Source organism: Fringilla coelebs (genome assembly GCF_963513975.1).
Source record: "Fringilla coelebs genome assembly, chromosome: 10".
Lineage (NCBI taxonomy): Eukaryota > Metazoa > Chordata > Aves > Passeriformes > Fringillidae > Fringilla > Fringilla coelebs.
The window spans coordinates 8,801,075-8,826,328 of NC_140036.1; the positions used below are offsets into that span (position 1 = coordinate 8,801,075).

The 25,254-nt window shown below is 39.5% G+C and overlaps 1 protein-coding gene across 1 annotated transcript in view; it reads right to left on the reverse strand.

Moving 5' to 3' along the window:
• Window positions 1-7,050: 7,050 nt before the first annotated feature.
• CUL3 (cullin 3) overlaps window positions 7,051-25,254 on the reverse strand; it is a 55,440-nt gene continuing 37,236 nt past the window's right edge. Inside the window, exons 7-16 of the mRNA XM_084211933.1 lie at window positions 24,640-24,785; window positions 21,600-21,776; window positions 20,389-20,559; window positions 18,900-19,007; window positions 15,595-15,719; window positions 15,136-15,232; window positions 14,036-14,170; window positions 9,545-9,731; window positions 8,655-8,800; window positions 7,051-8,024 (exon numbers count right to left, since the gene is read on the reverse strand). Coding sequence (XP_084068059.1) covers window positions 7,893-8,024; window positions 8,655-8,800; window positions 9,545-9,731; window positions 14,036-14,170; window positions 15,136-15,232; window positions 15,595-15,719; window positions 18,900-19,007; window positions 20,389-20,559; window positions 21,600-21,776; window positions 24,640-24,785 — 1,424 coding nt within the window. The 3' untranslated portion in view covers window positions 7,051-7,892. The remainder of the gene's footprint in view (window positions 8,025-8,654; window positions 8,801-9,544; window positions 9,732-14,035; window positions 14,171-15,135; window positions 15,233-15,594; window positions 15,720-18,899; window positions 19,008-20,388; window positions 20,560-21,599; window positions 21,777-24,639; window positions 24,786-25,254) is intronic.

Consider the following 25,254-nt stretch of genomic DNA (forward strand, 5'->3'; position numbering starts at 1 on the left):
TGCTCAAAACATTAAAATGCTCTGGATGAGCTCTGAACAACACAATTTCACTAAAATATGGAAAAGGAAATGATTCATCAACTCCTTGCTACAGGGCAGGCCGTCATCTGCCTTCCTGCCTGTGAAGAACAGGGGAATTTGCCTGTACAGGAAAACGCTGAAACGAAGTGAATTCATCAGGCCCTGGGTTGTGGCTGGAAGCAGCTCCCATGAGCTGGGTCCCCCATTCCCAGCCCAGGTGAAGATCCTCAGGCTGCCACTGCACCACAGGCAGTGCCTGCCCCACTGCCCCCTCCCTGGGAGCAGGACCCCCTCCTGCCCTGCCAGGGAGCAAGGACAGGCTCTCCTCCTGCAGAGCCATCACTGCTGCCTTGGCAGCTCTCAGCCCCAGCCCTGCTCCAATCTGCTGGATAAAATCTGGTGGGCAGCTGCAGCTCTTGGGTGAAGGTGACAGAGGGCTGGGGATCAGAATTCTTGCAGAGCAGCTGTGGAGAGCAAGGGCTGGTTAGGGAATGATGCAGAAACCTCAGCCCTCTCCAGCTCCTGCTGTGACCAGTGGGAGCCAAATTGTTTTCCAGATGGGTAGGTGCCTCCCACAGAGGCTGCTGAAGCTATGCAGCATCCCTCCTGTTTCCACAACAGCCAAAAACCTGAGCCTTACTCACAAGAAGGGCTAAACCCTGAATCCTCCACTGTGTTTCTTCTGTGCTTGCTGGGGTGAGACAGGGAAACAATCTCAGCTCTGAAACTCTACCTTATGAAGCTGCCTGGAGAGCAGTTTTAGGGCTGGTTCTCAGCTCCCCAGCAGCTCTGGGTCAGGAGAACCCACCAATCCTCCTGCTTGGAGCATGAGAGGAGCTGAAGGTCAGCCTTTGCCTGACCCTCTCCCTCAGAGGAGGCAGCCCCACCACCCAGCTGAACCCTCCTGTTCCTCTTCCACTTGCTCTGACAACTCAGTATCCTTGGGGAAGGGCTCAAACCGGGCTCCTCAGCCTCGGACAAGGGTATCCCCATGCCCTCCCTCCATGTCCAATCTGCTGCCCCCCAAGCCCTGGGATAAAGCCTGGGTGCAATGGCCCTGGCTGCTGCAGCTGCTGAGCTCAGACCCTTCATCCAGTGCTGGGCCCAGGGGAAGAGGGATGGCTGCCACCAGAACAGTGCTGGCTTTTGCTGGCTCATCTAAGAAAAGCAAAGTGCTGATTTCACTCTGATCCCTGAATGGAACGAGTCCTTGCCTTCCTCTCTGCCTCCCCTTCCCCCAGCTTCCCAGTCTGGCTGCCAAACAGAAAAGCACATTTTTCACAGTGACCTAATGAACGCGCCAAGAAAGATTTCTTCCAGAGATTAGAAAAATAGCAGTTCAATGGCATGTGAAAAGTGGCTTTGCTGAGGGGAGGAGGGGTGAACAATTCTGATATGGGACTCAAAAAAATTGGGGCCCCATTTCCACCTGGCAGTGAGTGGTAACACAGCAGAACAAACAGGAGGCTGCTGGGGCACTCCAGCTGTGTGTAAGAGCAGGGCCAATATGAACTGGCACTAAGGCATACACTGGTAAGCCCTGCACAAATTAAAGTGCAAACATAAACAACTTATAAACACTTTATGGTGTGAAACATCAGAGAATACTATCTGCTGGAAGTCTAAAATTCTACAGTGGAAAGGTTTTTAATTAATTTAATTAAAAATTCATTTTCATAATCAATTCCTGAGTTGTGCCTAGTCCTCTGCACTGCTCCAAAGGGCAAAGAGCCCTTTGCTCCAGCTGACACCACCAAAACTGATGATGCATCACAGGATTTAATAAGTTCAGAGCAACATCTGTAAGCAAGGTACTTTACAAAGATTATTAGAACGTAATTAACTGGAGAGAGACTGAGTATGTATTACCTAAGCAGCTTGGGAGAAGGCCTCATTAAATACATGACTCAGGCTTCCTAATTTCCTTTTAAAATTTTCTTTTTTTTGTTTTACACCAATCTCAAGCTCTGCCTATAACAAGGACAAAACTACTAAATTACCCTGCTAGATGACAGTTATATACAGCATACACAGTACTGAGATAAAAATCAAGATTAAGGCCTTACTTGAATACAAAAGTCTTTTCAGAGGTTTTCCCTGGCTTCAAACCCTGTGGCTCCAATCCATCACCACTTTGGAGGAACTGAAGACCCAATGACCAAAAGACCAAAACCCCATCTAAACTACTGCATTTATTTAGGTAGCCTTCTTTCCCAAACGATTCTTGTTTCTTCTTTTTAGCCAGCTGTCAGAAAGCAGTGATCCAGCAAGGGTTTGTCAGCAGGTGATGCAGGCTTTGGGGCAAGGGCAAGGCTGAAAGCAGCACTGAGACACAGAGGTGAGCTTCCTAGTAGTTACAAATATGCTGTAGAAAGGCACTGCATGGCCTTGGCTGGTTGTTATACTCAACTCTCACCAGGTTGTGTCCTCAGCCAGTTACAGGGCACCTGCAGACCGTTCCATTTTTCCTTAGTTTTCAGTTTGCCTAAAATATTCTTTCAAAAACCCAAGACACTCCACCCAAACCAAGACCCACTAAAAGTACTGAGCCAATTGGAGGTTATAGCAGCAACAAGTATTTGGTAACAAAGATCAGAGGAGGGGTCAGGTTGGAAGGGACCTCCATGGGACATCTGCTCCAACCTCCCTGCTCAGGCAAGATTGTCCTAGGGCACATGTCATAGGATTGGGTCCAGACGGCTCTGGAATATCTCCAGTGAGGGGAGACTCCACACCTTCTCTAGGCAGCCTGATCCAGTGAAGAAGTTCTTCCTCACATTCAGGTGCAACTTCCTGGGCATCAGTTTCTGCCATTGCCTCTTGTCCTATTGCCTCACACCACAGAGCAGAGCTAGGTCCATTCTCTCGACACCCTCCCTTCAGTCCCTTACAGACACTGATTTGATCCCCTCTCAGTTTTCATGAGACTGAACAAGTCCAACTTCAAGTCCTGTGGTGTCCTGACTTTGAAGAGCCAGCATTTAGCACTGACCCAAGATGGCATCTTCAGGATCCCTCTGCCACATTCCCAGTGTCACACTTCCACAGGTCAGAGTGGGACGAGGGGGAAGTCAGCCTGCTAGATGTGCCCAACTCCAGGGACTCGTTTCTGAAAGATTTAACCCAGCATTTTTTATATACATTGCGCCTCAATTAAAAATCTTCCAGAAAAAGAAAACAGATCTGAACAAACCCAGGACTTGCAGGGCCCAGTGTTTGTTTAATCAGCTCACATTTAGCATTGTTGAAGGGCGCTCAGCAGAATTCTTGGAAGGCCAGCAGCGCCGGGCGTGACTGCTCCCTGCCGAGCGCTAATAAGAGCGAGTCCCCAGGAGGGGCTGACCTCGCCAGCCAGGCCAAGCTCCAGCTCCAGGAACAAGTCAGACCCACGCACTGTGAAGGCTTCTAATTACTCCCTTTCCTGAAGACAACCTTCCTGAGATACAGAACAATACACTCAGACTTCTAATTAGAGAGCCTTGGCCCGGATCCCACATTATTCTGGAATTGCAGATTTGCATAATTAAGTTGATACCAAATGCTGTGACAGACAAGCTGCAGGAGATTATTAGCCTCATCTTTAGCAGAATTTCAAAAGAAGGAAGATCCAAACAGCCAACAAATATTAGCAGAAGTGGCTCTTGAGGTCTAGGAAACTCAGGCATTACGGGGATTTGGGCATGCTCTGGTAACTTGGCAAAGGAAAATCTGCACATGAAGTCAGAAGCCATTGCAAGGCACCACCAGGCTCTAATGTAGCATCACTCTGAGGGCTTCAGGACTTCATATTGTGAATGTTTCCTCCCAAAACCAGGGCTGCTAAAACAAATGCTGCTCACAAAGAGGGGCTGGAAGTTGCACCTTCTGGTGGATGCCCATTTTCTCCCTCCAGTTTTACTCAGGCAAACAGGAGCACGTGGCTCTCCAGACACCTTCCTTGTCCTGTCTCCAGCTAGTCCAGATCAGCAGTTCCAGGACTGGGGAGGGGAAACAGGCCTTTCCCTCCTGGGCACCAATTCAGTTCTTGCTTTAGCACAAGCAGCTGCTGAGAGCAGGCAGAGTGTCAGGCTGGCTGCACACCCAGGCAGATTCTGATGTGAGGTACGATCACAGCACATTTGCAAGATTTTCTTTGCAGGGAAAAAATGTGAAAAAAAAAAAAAAAAAGTCAGAGATTGTGTTTGAGAAGACCAGAAGCACCAGCCTAAACCTCAGTGGCTTAGGAGTGGAATGGGACAGAGTGCATTTACCAGTGTGTGCATTTCCCTAAAAAAGCTGGGTTATCCTTGAAAAACTTGGCTTAATTTAAAAGATTGTAAAAATAGAGCCATTCACATTATCATATTTACATCTAAGTTCCTTAAAGCAAGGACTAATGCTGTGGCTTTCTTTTCCACATATTGGATAAATACACTGTGGTCAAAAATGAGGCTTCAAGTACTAACCTAATGAGAATAAGTAACTAAGATTAAAAACAAGAGGATAAAAATACCTAAAAAATAAAACAAGGGGATAAAAATACCTAAAAAATAAAACAAGAGGGTAAAAATACCTAAAAAACCACCACCCATCAGGCACTACACAATTTGATTGCAATACATGTGAATGAAAATACTTCAGCCATCCATCACATTTAGTGCAAAGCTTCTGTGTCCACAAGGTGAGGGAAAGTACATCTGGCACCAGTGGCTGATTCTAAATGAGCAGCAACAAGTAGGACAAATTGTGTTGCATTGGAAGCTTCAGGGCCAACAGAGCAAAGTTTTTCTTTGGAAAAGAGGAAAGACATTGCATTCAGGAGCAGTTTAACATCACAGACTTGGTCTGCTTGGCATTCATTTATTCTGTGAATTGCCAGCGGGGAAATTGTATGGATTAATTCCAGGGGACACAAAGAGTAAATCAAAGCTGTAAAGGTAGTGAACAGAGAAAAGAGCAAGAACTGCACCAGGGATCCATAGGATCATCACATTTGTTATGATGGTAAATGAGGAATACTCTAAATCCTTTTAAATAAACTTATGTACAAGGAAAGTACATGCCTACACATCTTCAAACAGCTATAAAACTCAAACCCTACTTTTAAAGTTCCAAAGAATTAAACTCTAAGTTTATTAAGTCTTGTTACTGCATTTAGCTGCACATTAATGCAAAGAAACCAAACTTATTAATAATTGCACTCACACATGTAATCATACAATCCTACAAATGAAATTTTAACAAAATTACAAAGAAGCTTTAAGTAGAATTTAAGAAAGAACTGAAATAAGGCTTAGCAGAATTTTCCTATATATTGTAAATGAAATCCCACTGAGATACAAACACGTAAACATCAAACTCACCTTATGCACAGTCCTAGTGATGTCTTGTTCTCTCTTACTGGAACTTTCACATTCTCCATTTTTCAATCTTCTACCTCATGTTCAATGGTAAAGGGCATATTTTTGAAATCTGACTTCAGCAGAAATCTCTTCCTGAATAGCATCTTCAAAATTCTATTTAAATGGAAACTATACTCAATATTTTTTACTGAAGACAGCCATCACCACCTGCTATTCTTCTGGCAAACACTCTTGCCCACACAGCTTTTAAAAAGACACTCTTCAACACCTAATTATACAGTCATTCACACAACATTCAGCCTCCCAAAAGCCACCAGAAGTAGGAAACTTCAGCTGATGTACAATAGAAGTACAGAGGCAACGAACAGGACAAAGACCTCCTGTCCCAAATCACAACACTCACATCTCTGTTAACTTCATAGGGAAAAGGACTTGAATCCATTCCTCCCTGCAAGGCACACGGGAAAACATTAACATGCAATATCACAACATCGATGCTAATAAAGAGTCAGTTATACATAAAAGAAAACCTTCATACTGGTACATGGAAGAATGATTTACATTTTGAGGAAGATGTTTCTGATGACTTTAAACAAAATCAAACCCCCAGATCAGCTCCCTGTGTTTAGTACTGTTGTACTGGCTAAACAATGACACCTCTACTGAAGGTTGCATACTCTGTGCAGAAACAGAGGTGTCCCAGTAACAGCCAGCAAACACCTTTTCAATAGAGCCAAAGGCCCAGCTCATTTCTTTTGGGGCTAAATTCCTGATGGGCAAGGGCAAGAAAGTTCTTCAGCCACCACCTCCTTCTGCTGATTCAAAAACGACTCTGTGTGTGTGTAGGTGTGTTGGGGGTGTGCAATAAACTTAAAGCTTCATAAAAAAATCTTCCAAATAGTCAAGCTAAAATATCATCCTAATTCCAGGCCCTCTCTTTAGAAGAAATATCCTACTCTTGAACAACAGCCAGGACTTGTACTTTAACAGGCTGGAGAGGGGTAAAATTGTGGACACATTGTGAAAAACACCCTCCAGTCACACTGGAACATTGCACCAGCACCATGCACTTGTTTAGCACAGCCCATCAAGAACTGCTCTGGCAGATGCTCTACAATCAAGCTTTTCTTTTTGCTTCATTTCTAGCTCTTCATATTGGAAAGTCCATCCCAACTATATTTTTCAAGATCTATGGGTGAAAGTAACGTGATCCAAGACAAATACTGTTTTGAATTAAAGCAGAAAAACAGTTATGGCTGAGAAAGCACAGAATATGTGCATAGGAATGTCAGAAATTTGGTTTAATAAAAAATGCAGTACAATGCACACTCAAAAATTTCAAACTGTGAGAAGAATGATGCCACCAAACTGCTATTTTTAATCTATTTTTGCAGCATACTGTCAAGAAGAAAAAAAGTTTCTGGGTAAGAACTAAAAATTTCATTACAGTAACAATTTTTTATTGCATGTTTAAAATGCATTTTTAAAAACAAATAGTGCACGCTGGCTTCACTTTAATCTCCTGAAATATGCATTTATGATGGGAAGCCCTGGGGCTACAGCTCCATCTATGATGTTTATTAACAAAATATAATCCCAGTACATACCCAGGGGACAGTATTTAGTTCCAAAAGATTGTCAACCCTGTACTCTAACACACTTGAATTAGTTGTTTGTGTACACTAAATCCATTTATTTTAAATTTATTTTGTCTACATTTAGTGAAATAAAAACATCGCCCTGTACAATCCACCATCAGCAGTGAGTACAACAGCAAAAATTATTATACAGTTTATACACACTAAAATCTTGTCCTTTTTCCTATAAAGAAACCAGAAAAAACCTAATCAATATAGAGTTTAATTTAGAAGAACTCAAATTACAGAAGGGAAAGCCAAAATTATTACGGTCTTTTCTGAGCCCCCAGAAGTTCCTGATTCATGTTGTTGGAACAGTGAGTGCAGCTGGAAGAGTGAAGCATGCTCAAGTTGTCTTCTTGGGTCTTCAAAAAATTAGCAAGTATTTAAATTAAACATGTCTAGATAAAAAAAAACATTTGAAGGAGAGCAAGGTAAGTGGGAATTTTGCCTTACCACTTGTGGTTTCTTTTAAACCCAACTTATACAATGCGCGAAGTGCTAAGCAACACTACAGAAACACATTTACATCAACACTGAAGATCTGGGGAAATGAAATTCCAACAAATTTATTTTTTTAAATGAGCTGTATTTTCTAAAGTCATTTTTATTTCTCTGTTTTCATACAGTATTGAAAACAAACGCGGCACATTCACATTTTCCCGAAGAATTGTAAGGATGATCTCTACAGGGATAACGTTGAAAAGCCTGAAGCTCAATTAATTCATGTCAAAAACTCTCAAAAGGAGTAAAAGGCTTGATCTGAATGGTCTAGAACATGTACTGTAATTTAATAGAGAAGATGGTCGTCTTAATATTAATGATTTAAAAGAACTTCCCAGTTCATGCGAAGAGTATAGTCCAAGAATAAATCAAATTTTCTGAACGCATTTTATGCTACGTAAGTGTATACTTTGCGATCCTCAGGTGTTCGTGCCAAATATTCTCTCTCAATAAGTCCTTCAATACGTTTTTTAATAACAACTGGACTTGGTAAGAATCGGGCCTTCAGCTGCTGAGTTACCTAAAACAAAATAAAAGGCAACAATGTAAAATCACAGCGCAAGGAAGATCTTGGTGTACCCTAACAGAACACAGCGACCAGAAAAATGTATGAAGACAGAGATGGTGACAACAACAAAGAATAAAAAGCAGCCTGCAGACTTCTGACAGTCCCTGCACTTGCTTGCTCATGTTGGGGTATGATTCAAAGCTCCACAGAGGCATGGTCACAAGCTGAGAATGCTCCCAGTTTCATAGCTCTGAGGCAGTTCAGGAGTGCAAAATGTGTCATGTCCTGGAGCTGTGTGAGCATAGCAGGGAAAAGCAGCAGGACTGCTTCTCTGCTAAGAGCTCAAATCTCTCTGGACCCAACAGTTGGTAAAAAGATCAAAGCCAAAAATAATGTAAAGCATAGTGGTTTGCTTTTCAAGCAATTTAACATCATAACAGCACTAAAAGTAGGAAGGAAAATTAGATACACTCATGAGTACATCCTAAAGTGAAGGGTAAGGATTTAGGTATGTCTTCAGATAGGGAGAAAAAACAATGTGTTTAAATACAGCACCTCTCAAAAGCCTTTCAGAATCATGTTAGTAAGAGCTGTGTAACTTTAATGAGATAATAGCAAAAGCAAAACTCTGTACCAGCATACCTCTGCTACTAGCACATTGTGTTGCATCTTCTTTCTAGATTTCATTATCCGAACTATAGCAGCTTCTATCTCATGTTTTCTGTCATCATCTACTTTCTGCCTTGTTTCTTTCCTTTCTGGATCAGATTCTCCTTGTTTGGCAGCAACTTAAAGAAAATAGAGAATGTAAATTATGTTAGCAAAATTAAAATGCGTTTCATTGTGTGTTAGCTTCACTATTTATTTCATCTAGACATCAAGTTATATTTTCCTGAGTTTTGACATTTTCAAAGTTGATTTTTTTTTTTAAAACGAAAAGCAGCCACAAGAACATACTAACACTTTCTGGCATATTTTGATAGCAACTGACAAGATAACAAACTGTTATTTAATTACAACTATGTTAAAATTTGAACAGTACTCAAATCTGCTTACAGGCACATGCACCAGCACTTCTACAAGCTAATGAAGTGGTTATTATACACTCAGCTTCCCTTATTTGTTAAACCCAAAGCACTGTCCAAAACCATTATAAGCTACCTGGTACTTGAAAATGCTTGTTTTATCATGGGCTAAAAACCCCACTCATTTCACTGCAGTACAACAACTTATGAGGCAATTTTCCTATTTCTGAATCAATCAGTAGCATATTTTTCATTTTATTATTTAATTTGAACTTTATTTTTCTTTCAGTATTTCCTGTAAGAGATAATTACAAATTTTGTAAAGTAAAAGGCTTAACTGACTTCCACACTGTTCTTGGCATTTGAATTTTCATTTTGATGCAGGCAATCCCCAAGGAAAAAAAAATTTCTCCTTTTACCTCTATGGACATCAATCCTGCAAAAGATAATCTGAAGTTTTACGGCAGATTTGGGACTGCAAGAGAGTAGAATATAAAGCTGACTTACCCGTCTGAATCTTGACTCTGTGTAGTTTAGATGTGAACTGATCATTCACTGTAAATATATGACCATTTTCTATTTCTTTTGACTTGGGCTCTTTTGTGAGAACACGTTGTGTTGGTTTGCCACATGCAAGGGACTGTAGGGCTCTAACCAGTTCTCTTTCAGGGATATCAGTTTCTTGCTGAATTTCCTAAAGAAGAATACTTAGTTAGCTTATGGCTGTGGCAGAAGTAGTATTGTGTGTTGCACACATCAGGGATTACTTAAAAGTAATACTGTGACAGTTGTGGCACTGGAAAGGTCAGAACTCATTCAGCAGCAAGGTCTTAGTGGGTACTGTGCAAAATGATCCACCTGGGTCAGCAGTCAGCAAATTCAGTCACATGAACAGTCACCATGAGCTGAGGGAGAAGAATGAATAACCAGCTGTTCCATTTCCCTGCAATTTCTGAGAGGGCTGAAGGATTTGTTAACTGTTTCCAGGGTTTGTTGAACAGGGTGAAACCAAACCTTCTGACTAACTCAGTGATAGAAAGCATCCGTGATGTTCATGACCATTCCCCACCAAGACATGCACAAATACTTTTGTGTTCAGCCACGCTGTTAAAAAGATCTTTATAAATGGAGCAAACAATGTCTGGTTCCACTGTAGCATACAAATTCTCTAGATCATCATACCTCCCTTCTGAATAGCTCCAACAATTTATTTACAGCCTAGATGCCTTTAGCTAGGAATTCTCCAGGTGAAATACAAAAAGAGCAGCAAATATATGAACTTTGTGCATCACTTTGAAGAAGACTGTTTGTAAAACGTACATAACCTCGTGTACCTCTGTCAGTGCTCTCAAGAGTCAGCAGAGAGATGGATGTTAGGCAAGTCAACAGTGGTCATGAACTAGTAAATAAATTACACTGGATGCAGAATGATGCCTTAATATGCTCTAGGAGAAGGCCAACTATGCTGCTCTCTCAGAGCTAATGTGTTTACTGAGCTCTATTCAGTAAAAGTTCATTTCTTCTCATCTCTTTTTTCCTATTTCTAGCCTGAGGAAACTGCAGACACTTCTGATTTCACATTCCTATTCAGACTCTTGAGGGACTTGTAGCAGCTAAAGAGAAAAAACAGACCTTGCAGACTTGCAGCTGTCCACAAGAACTATCCCTCTCTCAGCTTCCCCAACTTTGGTTCCAAGGGCAGTATTAAGCCCCCACACTGTCCCCAGAAATTCCTGATTCTCGTGGCACACAAGTCCATGTGATGACCTCGGCTTAAAAACAGCAGTAACAACTCCAAGTGATCAAAATGCTAAGATCCGTAAAGAACTATAAACAACTTGTTAAAAGGTCTTTTAAGAGTGACCAGAAAAATCAAACTAAATTATATCAAATAATGTTATTTCTTGAGTATACTCAAGTTATTTCTTAAATCAACCCAGAAAAAACAGCTACTTTTCTGTCATCAGGCACCACTGACAACATACAATAAAAATTATTTGGATGTAATGGCTTTGACTCAGACTTTTATCAGGAATTAGACTGCACCTCATGCACAGCACCTCACTACCAGCTTATTAATGATGCAATGCCAGTGACATTCAGGCTCCCAAACTTTGATTTTTGATCAACAATTAGAATTAATGCTTTTAAAACAACATCGGTTCTACAAGGCCATATATATATATATATATACACACACTCTGCTTTTAACAGGAGTGAAACAAAGAGCAAAGGGGAATTTGAGGGGGTTTCATGCTATCCATCCTTATATAAACCACTATTTGCTGTTGTACTTCACTCTGTAGCATGAACACACTTGAACTGTTTCACTTTTAGAATTTATAACCCAGCATTAAAGTAAGGACCACAAAGAATTGCACTGCAATATGCTGCCTCAGGAGGAGCCAAAAATGTCAAGCTGAATAAAAAAAATGCAGTTATGAATGTAAATGGGAATAACAGATGTTTCTGTGCTCTCTAAGCCTCAGCCTGTGTATAATGTTTTCCTGAACATATTTTTATGTAGATATTTGATGTAGCAGTGAGAAATATATACTTCTTCCTCATCTCCAAAAATGCCTTATTTTAAAAAACACATTAGATTTGTGCTCAGGAGTAGTGCTGATTACATAATCTCAGTGCTAAAATATTACCAAGTGAGAGCTCTGAGGGCTACAAAAGAGATCATTCCAGATATGGAACTCTGTCAAGAACACAGATTATTAGAAGGAAAATGTGCAGAAAAAAACCAAAGGAAAAGAACTGTCATTTTGTTGAAATAAGTATTTTTAGTTTTATTTACAGACTGCAACTTGTGTACCTTCCAAAGCAGACAGCAAAAGAGGGAACAGGTAATCTACAGTTCTAATTTTGCATTTTTGTGGAATTATTCCACAACTTCTACTATGGTCACATTTGTATTTCTTGTTTGTTAAACATAAAGAACTTATTTCTGATGCCATTACAAAAAGTGAGCATGTCACCTCTAAAAATACTGAGCTGTAATGTAAATCAACTGAAAAAATATGTTGAGTCTAAGACTTGATTAGAAAATGAATTTGTAGAAAAAATTAGCATTCTTTGAAGGCCTGCATAAAGATTCTTCCTGTTCCACTTCAGTAACATCAACCTACACCTATATGGCCAATAGCTATTTTGCATATATAAATAAAATGTTGCTGTGCAGGAATACAATAAATGCATACATTTTTTGTGAAGAAATTTTTCTATGCAATGATCTTTTAAGTTTCCATGCTATTTTATGAATAATTTTTGCATTATCAGTATCCCATTTTTTCCCTCAATCACATGGCCTAATGGTTATTAGGATAATGATGAGGATCTTATCAAGTTTGCAATTAATAATCACACTGAATGCAAAATAAAACAGCAAAGTCTGTTCAGCTGTGAAGGCAACTTCAGATGAATCTGTTGAGCTGTGAAACTGCAGAAACACTTTGTGTATCAGACAGCTTTAGGATACAGCAGCACACACAAGACAGCTCACGTGCTGTGCTGCACTGAAAGCACTCATCTGACACAACAGAGAAGGAATGGTTGCCCAGCACTCAGCACTTCATCAGGGTATCCAATAATCAATGAACAAAAATAAAATTCATTCTCCTCTAAAGTTTTCATAAGCTTTCCTGGCTGGGGTTAAAGACAACTCCCACACACTTCACCAAAGAAACCAAACAACACAAATATGCCTCCTTAATGTTTTAGTTCAAGTTGGACACAAAGCAAGAGCTTAAGAACTCCCAAATCAGAAATAAACAAAACATACAATCTAAAAGCAGATGGACATATTTCTCTATCATCTGGTCTTGGTAAAATAATGTATAATTTAGACCATATATTAAAAACTGTATTTTTCACTGCTCTCCCAAGTGTTATTTATTCATATATGGGTAAGGATCTACTATCATTAAGCTTGCAATTTGGTGGAAAAAGGTAGCTACCAGCCCAGTTTCAAAATCAGATTCAAGCAAAAAGAGCTGTTAAGCTCCCCTCCTTGTTTTCACTCCCTCAAATATTCTGCAAAGTACTCAAAGCTGTAACACTCCTGCAATGGATCTCATAACACACAGGACTTGGTGTTCTAAAATAAAGTTCTAAATTATCAGTAGTTTATTAAGAGTCCCTTATCAAATCCTGCCTTCCTTAATCACTACTGAGACCATTTCAAAGGAACTTTCTTTATTAACAGGCTAGAAATATGCCAAAATAAGCTGAAAACACAATCCAAACAAAAAGGCAGATGATTACTATGCATAGCACAGTCAAAAGCAGATGAGAAAACCTGGAAATCAACTGTTTCAAACTGCACCCACACTGCTTTTCAAGGCTGCCAATGCTCTCTCAAACAGAAGATAATGTCCAAAACAAAACTATCAATTTATCTTAACAATACAGTGCTCACACAACAAAGCACATGATCCTCCTCCTCTCCTTAAGCCTTCTTCATCATCATCATCTCTCAAGCTGACATTTCAACCTTTCTCAGCAACACCGCTCTGGTCTCCTTGTTAGGAATCTATCCAGACCCTTTTTCACTGACCTTTCTGGCTGATCAGCTCAGAGAAGGGCTGGAAGTTCTTTGATTCATCCTCCAAGCATGGTCCAGCCTGCCAATTTTACTTAGGTATTCAAGAAGCCAGGATACAAACCCTTCTCTACCCTCTGGCCTTTAAATCCAGCTTCTCAAAGACAAAATGAGGAAATGGAGCCACCTGCTGCATTTCAACTTCAGCTTTTCTACAGCTCAATGGCCTGGAACAACCACACTCACAATTCTCAAACATTTCTGAAACCTTCAGCTCCCAAATAATTTCCTCCCCAGAACTGCTTCCCAGGTGCATTGCTAATGATCTGCTTGGCCTGATCCATACTCAGATAAAATGAGAGGCACCTGATCTTCAAATGCCTAACTCAAGAGGACAAGAAAGTGCCCAAACCAGTTTTATTTAGAATCAGGTAAGAAACCCACACACTTACCTCAAAAGTGTATTTTTCCCTGTTGTTAAATAGCATTAATATTGTCATCTGGAAAGTGGAGACTTGCAATATGTGCTTCCGTGTATTTGAGCCAGTTACTTGGGCACCTCCCACACCGACTTCTGAGCCATCTTCCTATTTTAAAATTCCAAAACTACTGTTAGATTATTCTTCACTGAAAAATGTTTTATCCTGATAAGATCAAAGCTTCATGATGAAACATTTCTCTAAGAGATCAGCCTACAGAAGTGACAGAAAAGCAAACACCTTTGGGCATGGCCAGGATGCTCCTCCAGCAGCTGCCTTACAATGCCAGGGAGATTGGGCTCCATACAGAGCCCAGACCAGGCCATCCACAGCCACCAAACACTGACCATTGCTAAGGATGGAGACTTCACCATCTCTGAGGCCCCTGTTCCATTACTTATCCACCCTTCAAGTTTTCTTAAGCTTATCTTTAAAGTTATCGACATATTTATCCTACAGTAACACAATTTTAACATCCTCACAAGTGAATATTATTAATACTTTGTTGTAAGAATTTTGCTTTCATTTTGGATTCCCTCCTACACCCCCAAGCATCATGCCATGCTAGTTCCAGCTTAGCATTTTAGTATTGGTCTAATCACTACAAAATTCCTTTCTTGTACACATAGCAATTAAGCATTGTACTTCTCTAAACTCTGCTAGAGTCTTGGTTTTGAAAAAATGTTGTCTACATTGCACTCTGCATATGAAAAGCAGGCTAAACTTGGCTTAGCAAAAATAAGTAACAAGTCTCTTTTCACTTTTCACTGACAGTCAAAAAAATCCAAACCACTCAATGATTGTGGTCCCTTCAAGATCACATTTATTACTTTTCTACAAGTAAAAGATGATGCTGAGTGATGCATTCAAATTAAATGCAGAGGGGAAAACATGTGAAAGCAAAACTACTGCACAGAAAGAATCAGACTATAAGGCTGATGGAAAGCATCTTTTTCTTATTCTTACATTTTCCGTGGGTTTGCCTCTATTTTCCAAAATTCTGAAGTTACAAAAGAATGCATTTGCTTACTTTTAACAAAAGATACAATATTTATATAATCTTGATTCTCTACCTTTTTAACAGGCCCATAGAAAGTGGCATTGAGATCTGCAGAACCCATGTGATGCTGGAGTGTCAGCTGTCGCCCACTGTGTTTGGCTAAATAAAATCTGTAATAGAATTGAAATGAAAACAATACATAGTTCACATTTTGTATTGAAGAGGAAATACATTTTAAAAGTTACATAGCCTTTTGGAGCTATTGAGGAAATTCTTAAAACATTTTTGCTTTTTCAAAACATTAACTTTTGTCAGAATTTTATTTAAAATCTCCCAAAACCTCAAGCATTGTAATTCAAGTATTGCATTCCCTAATTTTCACATGAGCTGAAAAAGAACAGTTTGCCAGCATAACTTTAACAGTAACGCTGTTAAAAAAACATCTGTGCAGGTAAAAAAAAATACATCTGTACAGCTAAGTTTAGAAAGTTTCTTCTTAAACCTCTAACTAAAAATCTGTAGTAATACATACCTTCTAAATATTTCAAAAGCATGTCTGGGAGCTGGAGGGATGTTGCACTTTGGTGTGGCTGACTGGGTAGGCCAGTAACCTGTTGTGAGGACACGCACTGTGAGATCAACACCTCCTAGTGAGACCTGAGGGTAATTGGAAGAAAACATACACTATTTTAAAACAAGGTCATATTTCACCACTTTCTCTGTATCAGTGTAAAATATTTAGAATTTTGTCTAGCTACAAAAGAAACAGACATCTCTGTAAACATTCTTTTTACAAAACCAGACAAATACATTGATTCATCACTATCACAGTAGATGGTACAACAAAAATCCTCTACATTATTCCCCTCTGGCATTTAAGAGCATACAGAATTGAACAAAAGGAATTCTTAATCAAGAACTAGTTGTCTGTGATCATGAACAGAACTTGTGATACATACAACAAATCTTTGTAAATAGGGTTTTTGATGACATGCAAGAAAGCTGTGTTGCATGAAATGTGTCAGTTTCAAATGAACTCTTTCTAAATGTACTCTCTGCAAGTAGAGAGGAAATACTGCCTATCTAATGTTGAACCATAGGGAGTTATCTCTGCATTGCAATGCCAACAGTTACTCACTTTTGCACAGCCCACCTACTCTCTTTCCCTAAGGACAGCTATGACTCTGAATATTCAGCACTGGTGAGGAAACATTCCCCAGCCCAAGTGCTGATCTATAAAGATGTGTTGGTAGATGATAAAGGTCTGGCTACCAGAGATGCATAATCCTCATTAGGCATCCCAACTAAGATGAGCATTATTAAGCTTAAAACTGACTACATTTAGCTTTAGGAGGTAGAACCAATACCTTCAAAGAACACACATTAAGGACAAAAAACCCAAAGCAAACAATATTCAACTGATATAAATCCACTACACAGAACTAGAGCACATTATGCTTTGAAAGGTCAAAACTGCCACCTGAACTTTTACTCTTCAATAGCAGAGTAGCATTTCCATGCACTACAGAAGAGTTTTTGTCTTGTGTGTACTGAATGCCTGTGTGCACCAACCAACTTGTGCTCAGGAAACTTCTGATAAACCTAAAGCTTCAGCAGTTTTCTTCCTCCAGACAAAGTGTGGGAAAGTGCAGACAGAAAGTGCAGTGTGCCATCAGTGCAGACAGAAAGATACAGAAAATATATTTATCTGGAACTGAAACATTTGAGCTGGCAACAATTTGAGATGGCAACAATTTCCCAAATTTTTTTGGTCCAGACCAGAACACAGCACTAATTCAGAATGTCCCCCATCCTACGTTATAAGCACTAAGCAGTTGGTAACACAAAAAAGTTTTGGCAGCACTTTATTTTACAAGATGTCTTTTCAGCATGAAAATGGTACGAACTAGTGGAAAGTACCCTGAAGTGACCCAGTCTTTACAGAGCTCCAAGAAATGTTCCAGGATCACAGTTACAGAAATTTCTCAATCTATGAGCATGGACTTCCCCTGGTGCTGAGCTTTCCACTTTCTGAGAGCAAACCAATCATCTACACAGACCTTGGCACTGCCTACATCTCAGGATAGAGGATCCAGAAGGAAACATTGCAGGTAGGATTATTGTGAGAAAAGAAGATATCTGACACCTCTAGGAGGCACTGTACACATTCAAGGTACTGAAACTGTTTAAAAAGGAGCAGAACAAACTATTTCATATAAAACACAGTATCACCAGCAATTTAACAGTACCAGAATCCCCCAAATCTTCCTGTACTTCCTAAATAGTACTTCTGGAAATTGCATTAAAAGGCCATGATTTGGCTGACCACAAGGAAACCATCACACGAACTGCTGGTGTCTTGCCAAGAGAAAGATGAAGTTTCAAATAAAGCCTAACAGAACATCTGTTAACATTTTAAATTCATTTTCTTAGCTGTATATAGCTAAAAAGAAGATAGAGATATCATTTATTAACTCACTTATTTTAAGACTGTCACGTAAAGTACATGAATCTTTAAGCACAGCCCCCTCTTTCCCTACATGTCCAAGCCTGCCATGCTACCAAGAAAACGGAATGCTCCAACAAATTTTAATTGAAATTTATATTTCAAGCATTCCAGAAGCAAAACATGACTAGCCTCCAAAGGAGAAAAGCCAAACAAACCAGTAGTAAAGCTGCCTGTCCAAAAACACCTTTATCCACTTCCTCTCCATCCTTTTCTGAATCCCCTTAGAGAACATGCTGTTCTCCTACTCATGATGAGTCACAGAATGCTGATGAGGAGGATTTCAGCCAACTGCTTCAAGACAACAAAGATTTCATATCACCTTGCACAACCAGGGACACTGGACAGAGTATATCCATGAAAATATTCCTGGCTTCAGACTTCTGAAACTGACTCAAACAGGTTGGATGTACTGACCCTACTTACCTGCACACAGGGAACTACTTGGCTGTTTATCAGACACGATTAAGTGCTACTGTACTTTTTCTGTACTAGCATCAGTACAGGAAAAAAATATTTCAGAGCAAGTAAACTGATAGCTCAAAAAAGAATGATGTCTCCCTAAAATATTCGAGGCGCCTACTTTTACCAGACAGTGTAATTTTTCTAATTAAACAACTAAATCAATATTTGACAAATCGCAAGAAAACTTCAAAAACTAAACTTTGAAATTTGCAATAAAATAGCAGTTTTAGCAAAGGCATTAATTGTGTCAGGAAAGCTCAACATGACATGGTGTGATTTGCAAATACCTGCAGCATGCAGCATTTTTCTTGCTCTTAGCAGAAAACACACATCACAACTGACAATAAACCTTGAAGAAAGGGAGGCTTTGCAGGGAAATACTCATGGGAGCTGGCAGCTGGTCCCTGGAGTATGGCACAGCTGGGGCTGGGAGGGGGGCAGGCACAAGTGGCAGCAGGAGGGCTGGGCACAGCTGGCAGCCGGAGGGGCGAGCACAGCTGGGCAGGGGGGCGGGCACAGCTGGGCAGGCACAGCTGGGCCGGGGGGCGGGCACGGCACGCCCCCTGGCGGTGCCGCCGAGCCGTGCAGCCACGGCCCAGCCCTTTGGACACACAGATTTTATGGAATGGAACTGGCACTTCTTGAGCTTCTTGATGGAAGTCCCAACTGAGTCTGGCATTTCAGCAAATGCTGATGCAGTTTATAAAATAAGACACACAGTAAAAAAAGGAACAAGCTGCACAAGCTGACCAAGTCCTTCTCAACACACGCATTTACCAGCAAATGAAGAACCACTGGTGTGGGTGGACACACGTGCAGGGTTTGTACTGAAGCAAAAGGTCAAGCACACAGACCCCAGCACTCACCCCTGTTGCCTGAAGGTGTTGCCTGAACTCATCCATCGTTGTGTTTGAGATGCTCATGTCCCTGAACATTCCTTCCAGTTTCGACGTGAATTGACATCCACATTCAGTCTAAAAACAGACAAAATAATTTGTTGTACCAGCACTATGATAACAAAGCTTCTGACAGGCAAACTGCAAGACTAAATTTAGTTATAAATCCCCAAAATTACATTTCTGTACTTTTGGTTACTGGAATTTCCATTTGCATTACATTCAGCTCTCAGAAAAGATTCCTATCTTATATAAAGATCTAAACCCTACACAGATCTTAACCAGCTTTCCTTCTCTCTTCTTCATTATTGTATTTTTGTCTTAAGACTTCTATATCACATTAAAAAACTGTGAATGCTTACCAAATCAAGACATGCACTTTTACCTGCTTTTAGCACAATTCTGGAAAGGGGAATGAACCCTATTTATATCACAAGGAAACTCCTGTTGTCCTAGGAACGTTTTATTTTGAAGGCTGACTGCAGATTACCCAGCAAGATTCCTAGGCCTTGTGAGAATCAGGAACACCTGCACATGGACAGATGTGCACAGACAGGTCTGTGTGCCTGTTTCTAACACATACTGTGAATACATGGGAAAGGAAGCCTGCTAGATTCAGCATCCTGACCACTCTGCAGCTCTGTGAAAAAAGAGGGCACTTCATGTGCACTGATTCACCTTGCAAATGCATTTGTACCCTGTGCTTTCTGAATCACCAGGCTCAAAGTGGTGGAGAGGTAATGGAGAAGGAATTAATACTGAGAAATTTGGAGAAATCTGATACAACCAAGCTTGGCTCACTGATAGAATATGAAGTTCAAAAATAAGCATCAGTGCAGTTTGATTTTAGGATCCCTCTGCTTCAGAAGTGCGCTAATAAATTATCATGCAACTTGGGAAGAAGCTGCAATAGAACTTTGTTTAATGTCTGTTCAACTTTAGGCTTTATCTTCTTCACCATCTCTTGGTCTATTTAATCAGTGTTTACCCAGCTAAGAAAAATGTGTTTCTAGAGAATGATACAAAGATTATTTTTTCTCAAACCACTTAATCAAAAAGGAATTGAGCATTATCACCAGTCTGCTGATGGAGACAACTAAAAAACAATAACACGAGCCGTAACAAAATTGTACCATGAATAACAGAAAACCCAGGACAAAACACAGTCTTCAAATTCAGTCACTGTAGTTGTCCTATTATTTAAAAACTTAGAAAAAAATTGTTTTCTAGATTGCACTCTCATCACAGGGGCTTTTCAGTACTTCCTTCCATTTATTTTCATGAAAATATTTGAAAAACCTTTTGTAGTTTCTCTTGGGGCTTTCAAAATCAGCTCTGTATTTAGCAGCCATCAAGATTAGTATCATCTATATGTCTCATGTAAAACCAGAAGAAACTATATTTATGAAAAACAAAAAAGAAAGACAAACCCCTAAAAAGTATGCAAGTACTGTCTTACCTTTAATTTGGAGATCATATTTTTCTCAGAGTCATCTGAAACACTCTTATTTGTGAGAAGCCTTCTTGCCAAGTGCTGCTTGTAATAGCGTTCAAAAACATCTTTCTCTTGCATAAACCTGAATAAAACCATTGCCTTATCCAATATAGTTTCTACTTCTTGCTCTGTTAGCTGTAAAAGAAATAATTTGCTGGTTTTAATCTTCCAGCATAAATGTCTTACACAACCTAAGTACTTCAAGTAATTCACAGCAGCAGATGGTCTAACAGTAGCCAACAAAACTGATCCAATGTATGATTGACAGCCGAAAGAACAGTGCACTAACTCAATGAAGTGGAGTAAGAAATAGATCTAAAATGAAGGGAAAGGCAAGAGCAAGGGAAAAGGGAAACAATTAATGGGTAGAATTTGATAAATACAGCAAAAGTTCCTGGGTAAGTTTAAAACAGGATGAGGGAAATCAGTATTAGGAGTAGAAAAGTTCATTTGGAATCAAAGTTTTTAACTGTTAAGACATCATTTGCAAAGCCTGTCTAGTGCCACACAAATAAAACAATTATTTGTTTTATAAGAAAACAGAATTTACTGTTTGATCCCCAAAGCACAAGTTGTATGCTCTAATACTAAGTTTTATTCAAAGTAACTGAAGCCTCAGCTGAACCATCCCGTCCAGTTCTAGATTCTGTACCTCAGAAAATGTCATGAAAGAAGCTAAGACTGAAGGCAACAGATGTACTCAGAACTAGAAGACAGATACGGTAATAGTTCTCTGGTATGTAAAACAGTGAACAGTAAAAGGCAGCAAAGACAAACCCTTTTCTCTAACCAAATTGATTTTCACAAGAAATTATTAGAGAATGAGAATAGCTGCCAAACTATAAATACACTTTAGGAAATTATATGTAAAGTTTCAAAAGAGACCTGCAGAATCTACCAGAACTTAATTGTTTTTTGAGACAGTATCTGCTGTAAGTAGTTCAGGTATGCTGCTTCAGAGGTAGGTGACAAGCCACACAGATCTTGTTATGCCTGATTTTTCTGTTAGTTTAGATCCAAACTATTATGAGCTCAGACATATTATATACACATTTTTGAAGGTAAAATTGTAATTTCTCTTAATATAAAAATAATTCTTAGAAAAGTAGCTTAGTTTAATTCCATCCAAGTTTATAGAGCAAAAAGCATGATATTTTGAGCTGATTTATACTTACCCCCTTGACTCCCTTTTTCAGCTTATCATCAATAAATAATGAGAGGTACTCTGGAGACCTGGAGTTGAGGTTGAGGAAGTACTCGAAGTCACCCGCGATCGTCTGCTTGAAGAGCCGGTCGTTATTGAAAGATTCTTGGAGGAAGCGATCAAACCTACTCTTCAAGTCCAGCAAACCCTGTCAAAAATGAGAAGAAAGCAAAACCATTTTCATTGATGTGAAGTTGTAGGCTGGGAAACAATAATAATAGTTGAGGCCATAGAGAAGACCAGATCTACAGTTAGAGGTTCTGCCATGCTCTCTGTTCATAATTTTTAGAAAGTATCTGAAAAGTCATTTGCCTTTTTAAATTTCTATTACTGCCATGAATCTCTCATAGAAGCAATTTTCACATAAACTTGGCTAAAATATTAGTATCAAACACTGGTGCAGTTTGTTATAATACACTTCTCAGATTAAGAAAGCTTTTTAAACACCTATGTTAAACAGGTTGACTTTGTGTATTTTTGAATCAACAACTTAAGGGAGGTATTTGTTGCACTCATTAAGCCTTTTCTATTCCAAACAACATAGACAAAGTCAGTATCATAAACACAGCATGTGGGAAAGCTGAGGCTGAGCACCAATTAAGTGCATCCCTAGAGCTACTGAACAAGTTTGAGGAGAAAACACACTGCAACAGCAGGCCTAAACTTGTCAGTGTTTGTTTCCCTCTAATTTAATCCAGGGACATGTTCTGCATTATTCAGTCGTGTGTTTCTTGCTGATCATTAGGAGTCACTGGGAGCATATGAAAATTAGATACATGCATCAGGGTCCCGAACTGAACCACCTCCTCTGAACTAAACCATTGGACCCTCAGCATCATTTTTAGATCTCCACCCGAGGCTAAAGCAACTGAGTATAGAAGGGGGAAGCATCTTAAAATCACCTGAGCACCTTGCCAAGTAAATATGATACACACAGGTTTTAACTGAGACAGCATTTGGCAGGCAGGGGGAGAAAATTTCACCTGAGAGTTAGATTTGTCAGGGACAATCACTGCCTGCAAAAACTCTTTAAGTTAAGTGATATTTACGTCTTCAGGTTCTTATGAAATTATTCATATGCGGTTACTTAAAGAAGCCATTCAAGAATTACTCAAAGAAGTAGTAATATTTCTTAGGAACTCACCATCTCACTTAAAGGAATGATCTTTAGACAGGCTAATTAATGCGTATTAGAAATTTTAAATTCAAAGTAAATCCCACTATCTCTCTGTTTACCAAGGTTAGCTCATGTCTCCTCTCCAGGAGTACACCATCTGAACAACCTGGTGTTAAACAGGAGAAACTGTTAGTACCTTGAATTACAAAAGCATTTCAACATCCCCTCAAATTATTATACAAAGTTTTAAATCTAATCCCCTGGCAATGCTGTTGCAAGCATCTCACCAATCATGCTCAGGGTGATGTCACGTCATGGAAGCAGAGCTGAGCTATAATAGATATTTTTTCTTGATGGTTTAATGCAGCTTCCCTGTCTGTCTCCTTAGTGCTACTGTCCTTGACAGATTGACATGAACATGGCTGAGATGAAAAGAGCAAGGTGGTTTCTCAATTCATAGATATTCCTCTCTGCTTCCATCCCCTCAGTGGAAGTGGTGGATAAACCTTTCTGGGGGTTTTTCAGTCTGAATGTCAATCCCCACCCCAGGACATCCTCATGAGATGCTGGAGGCCACACTGAGGGGCTGAGCTCTGCCAAAGCACATGGGCAAGTCTTCCTCAGCCTCATTTTCCTTCCACCTTTGTGACAGGAAACCTTGATACTATCTTTATAATTAAGTTGTTAGATCTGTTTTTCTCAGTTAAATTTTTTACGATACCTCTTTAGGCCCATCAGGAGCTAAAATTACTTCAAAGTAATCCATACCCTTATTTTCCACATAATTTGCACACATTCCCCCTCCCCGTTTTTTTTTTTCTTCTAAATCACACCACCACAAATGTAAGAGTCCTTAATCATTAAAGCTAATAATTTTTCAAGGGCATCCTCCCTTTTTTTTTACCAGGCCTTGAAGAGGTGATTATTGTGCAAGCCTGGTAAGAAGTTTGCTTCAGCATTGCCAGAAAATTAATAATCCAATCAAAAATGTTTTTATACTCAAATGGCTTCTTCAAAGAGTAACCAGTTCTATCACAGTTATTGTCTTCACACAAAACAGCAGAGATTGACAGACATACATTAAATGTTTCTCATGAAGAACAGACACAAGGACTTGAACCACACATTTTAAAAAAACGTAATGTTTAATGAATACACACTTTCACAAGAAATATAAAACATCTTCCAGCTATAGAAACACAGCTTTAAGGTTCAATAAACTCTAAAGGTTTTATATCAAATTTCAAACCATCTTCTCAGAGACAATGGAAAAGATGACAAATAATTCTGAAGCATATTTTGTGATCTTGATAAATTAATGGTACACATCACTTAGTGAAAGAGAACAAGAAAGAACACTCACATCTTTTAACATGCAGAACTGTTCTGTTTCTTATGGAGACAGAGAATGGAATGAGTAATTTGTTATGACTGATAAACACATTCACCTCTCAGTCACAGCTAAGCTTGCCATGAAATATTGCCATGTGATTTTTGCCTCAATAAACACTGATCGCTAATGTTACATAAAATTAAACAAAGTGGACACTATAAAGCTATTTGTCAGCAGACATACAACTCACTCTGGAGGCTCAGCATTTAGGGAAATCCAAGAAGTTTCCAGCAGTTAGATAATTAGGCTGAGTAAGTTGTTTATTAAAAGCAAGTACTAAAAACACAAAAGCTTAGTATGTGCTTTCCAACCAATTTCAGTAAAAGTTCTAAACATGTCTGAAGATTCAGAGAACTTACATTAAAAAACATTTATAAATTTAGCTTATTAATAACAACCCCTTTTGAATCAATACTAAGGTATACCTTATAAATTGTGAATGTGGTGAACTGCTAATGTGGGGAATGTAGGAAAGAAAAGGAAGTTAAAGTATTTAACTACCTGAATGTAGTCAACTGGATTCTTTCCTTCTCCCTCTTCAGAAACCAGTGCTTTGCCTTGCTCTCTCAGGTATGAGCTCATGCACTCACACATTGTCTTCAGACCATTTGGCACACGGCTGAACAACTTGTACATGCAAGCAAGGTCTGCAAGGAAGAATGAGAGATTATGCAGGACAGCTCTGTGTGTTACACTTCTGTAACTCATTCATCTCAGAGCTAAAGCTGACAGTTGAAGTTCAGCCTCTTGAGCCACAGAAAGCATTCTGTAACAGCTCAGGCACCAGATTCTTCTGATCTCCTCTTTCCTTGAGCCCTGACAAGATGCTGACTGCAGCAGCACCAAAATGAAAAGCAAAGACTGTATTCAATTATTCTAGGTTGTCTGTAGCAGGGAACCTGTCATTGCTGACCTCCAGGCCAGCAAAAGATGATGCTAATTCTAAAGGATAGTGAACCTATTAGACCTTCAGCAAGATTATGCATTCCAGGAGTATTTAAGAAAGTAGCTTCCAAGATGATCATTCCCAAAATCAAGCACTGCTTCCAACTTTTTTTTTTTTTGAAAGCAAGTTAAACCAAATAAGACAGCACTAACGAGATGTTTGTTTCTGTA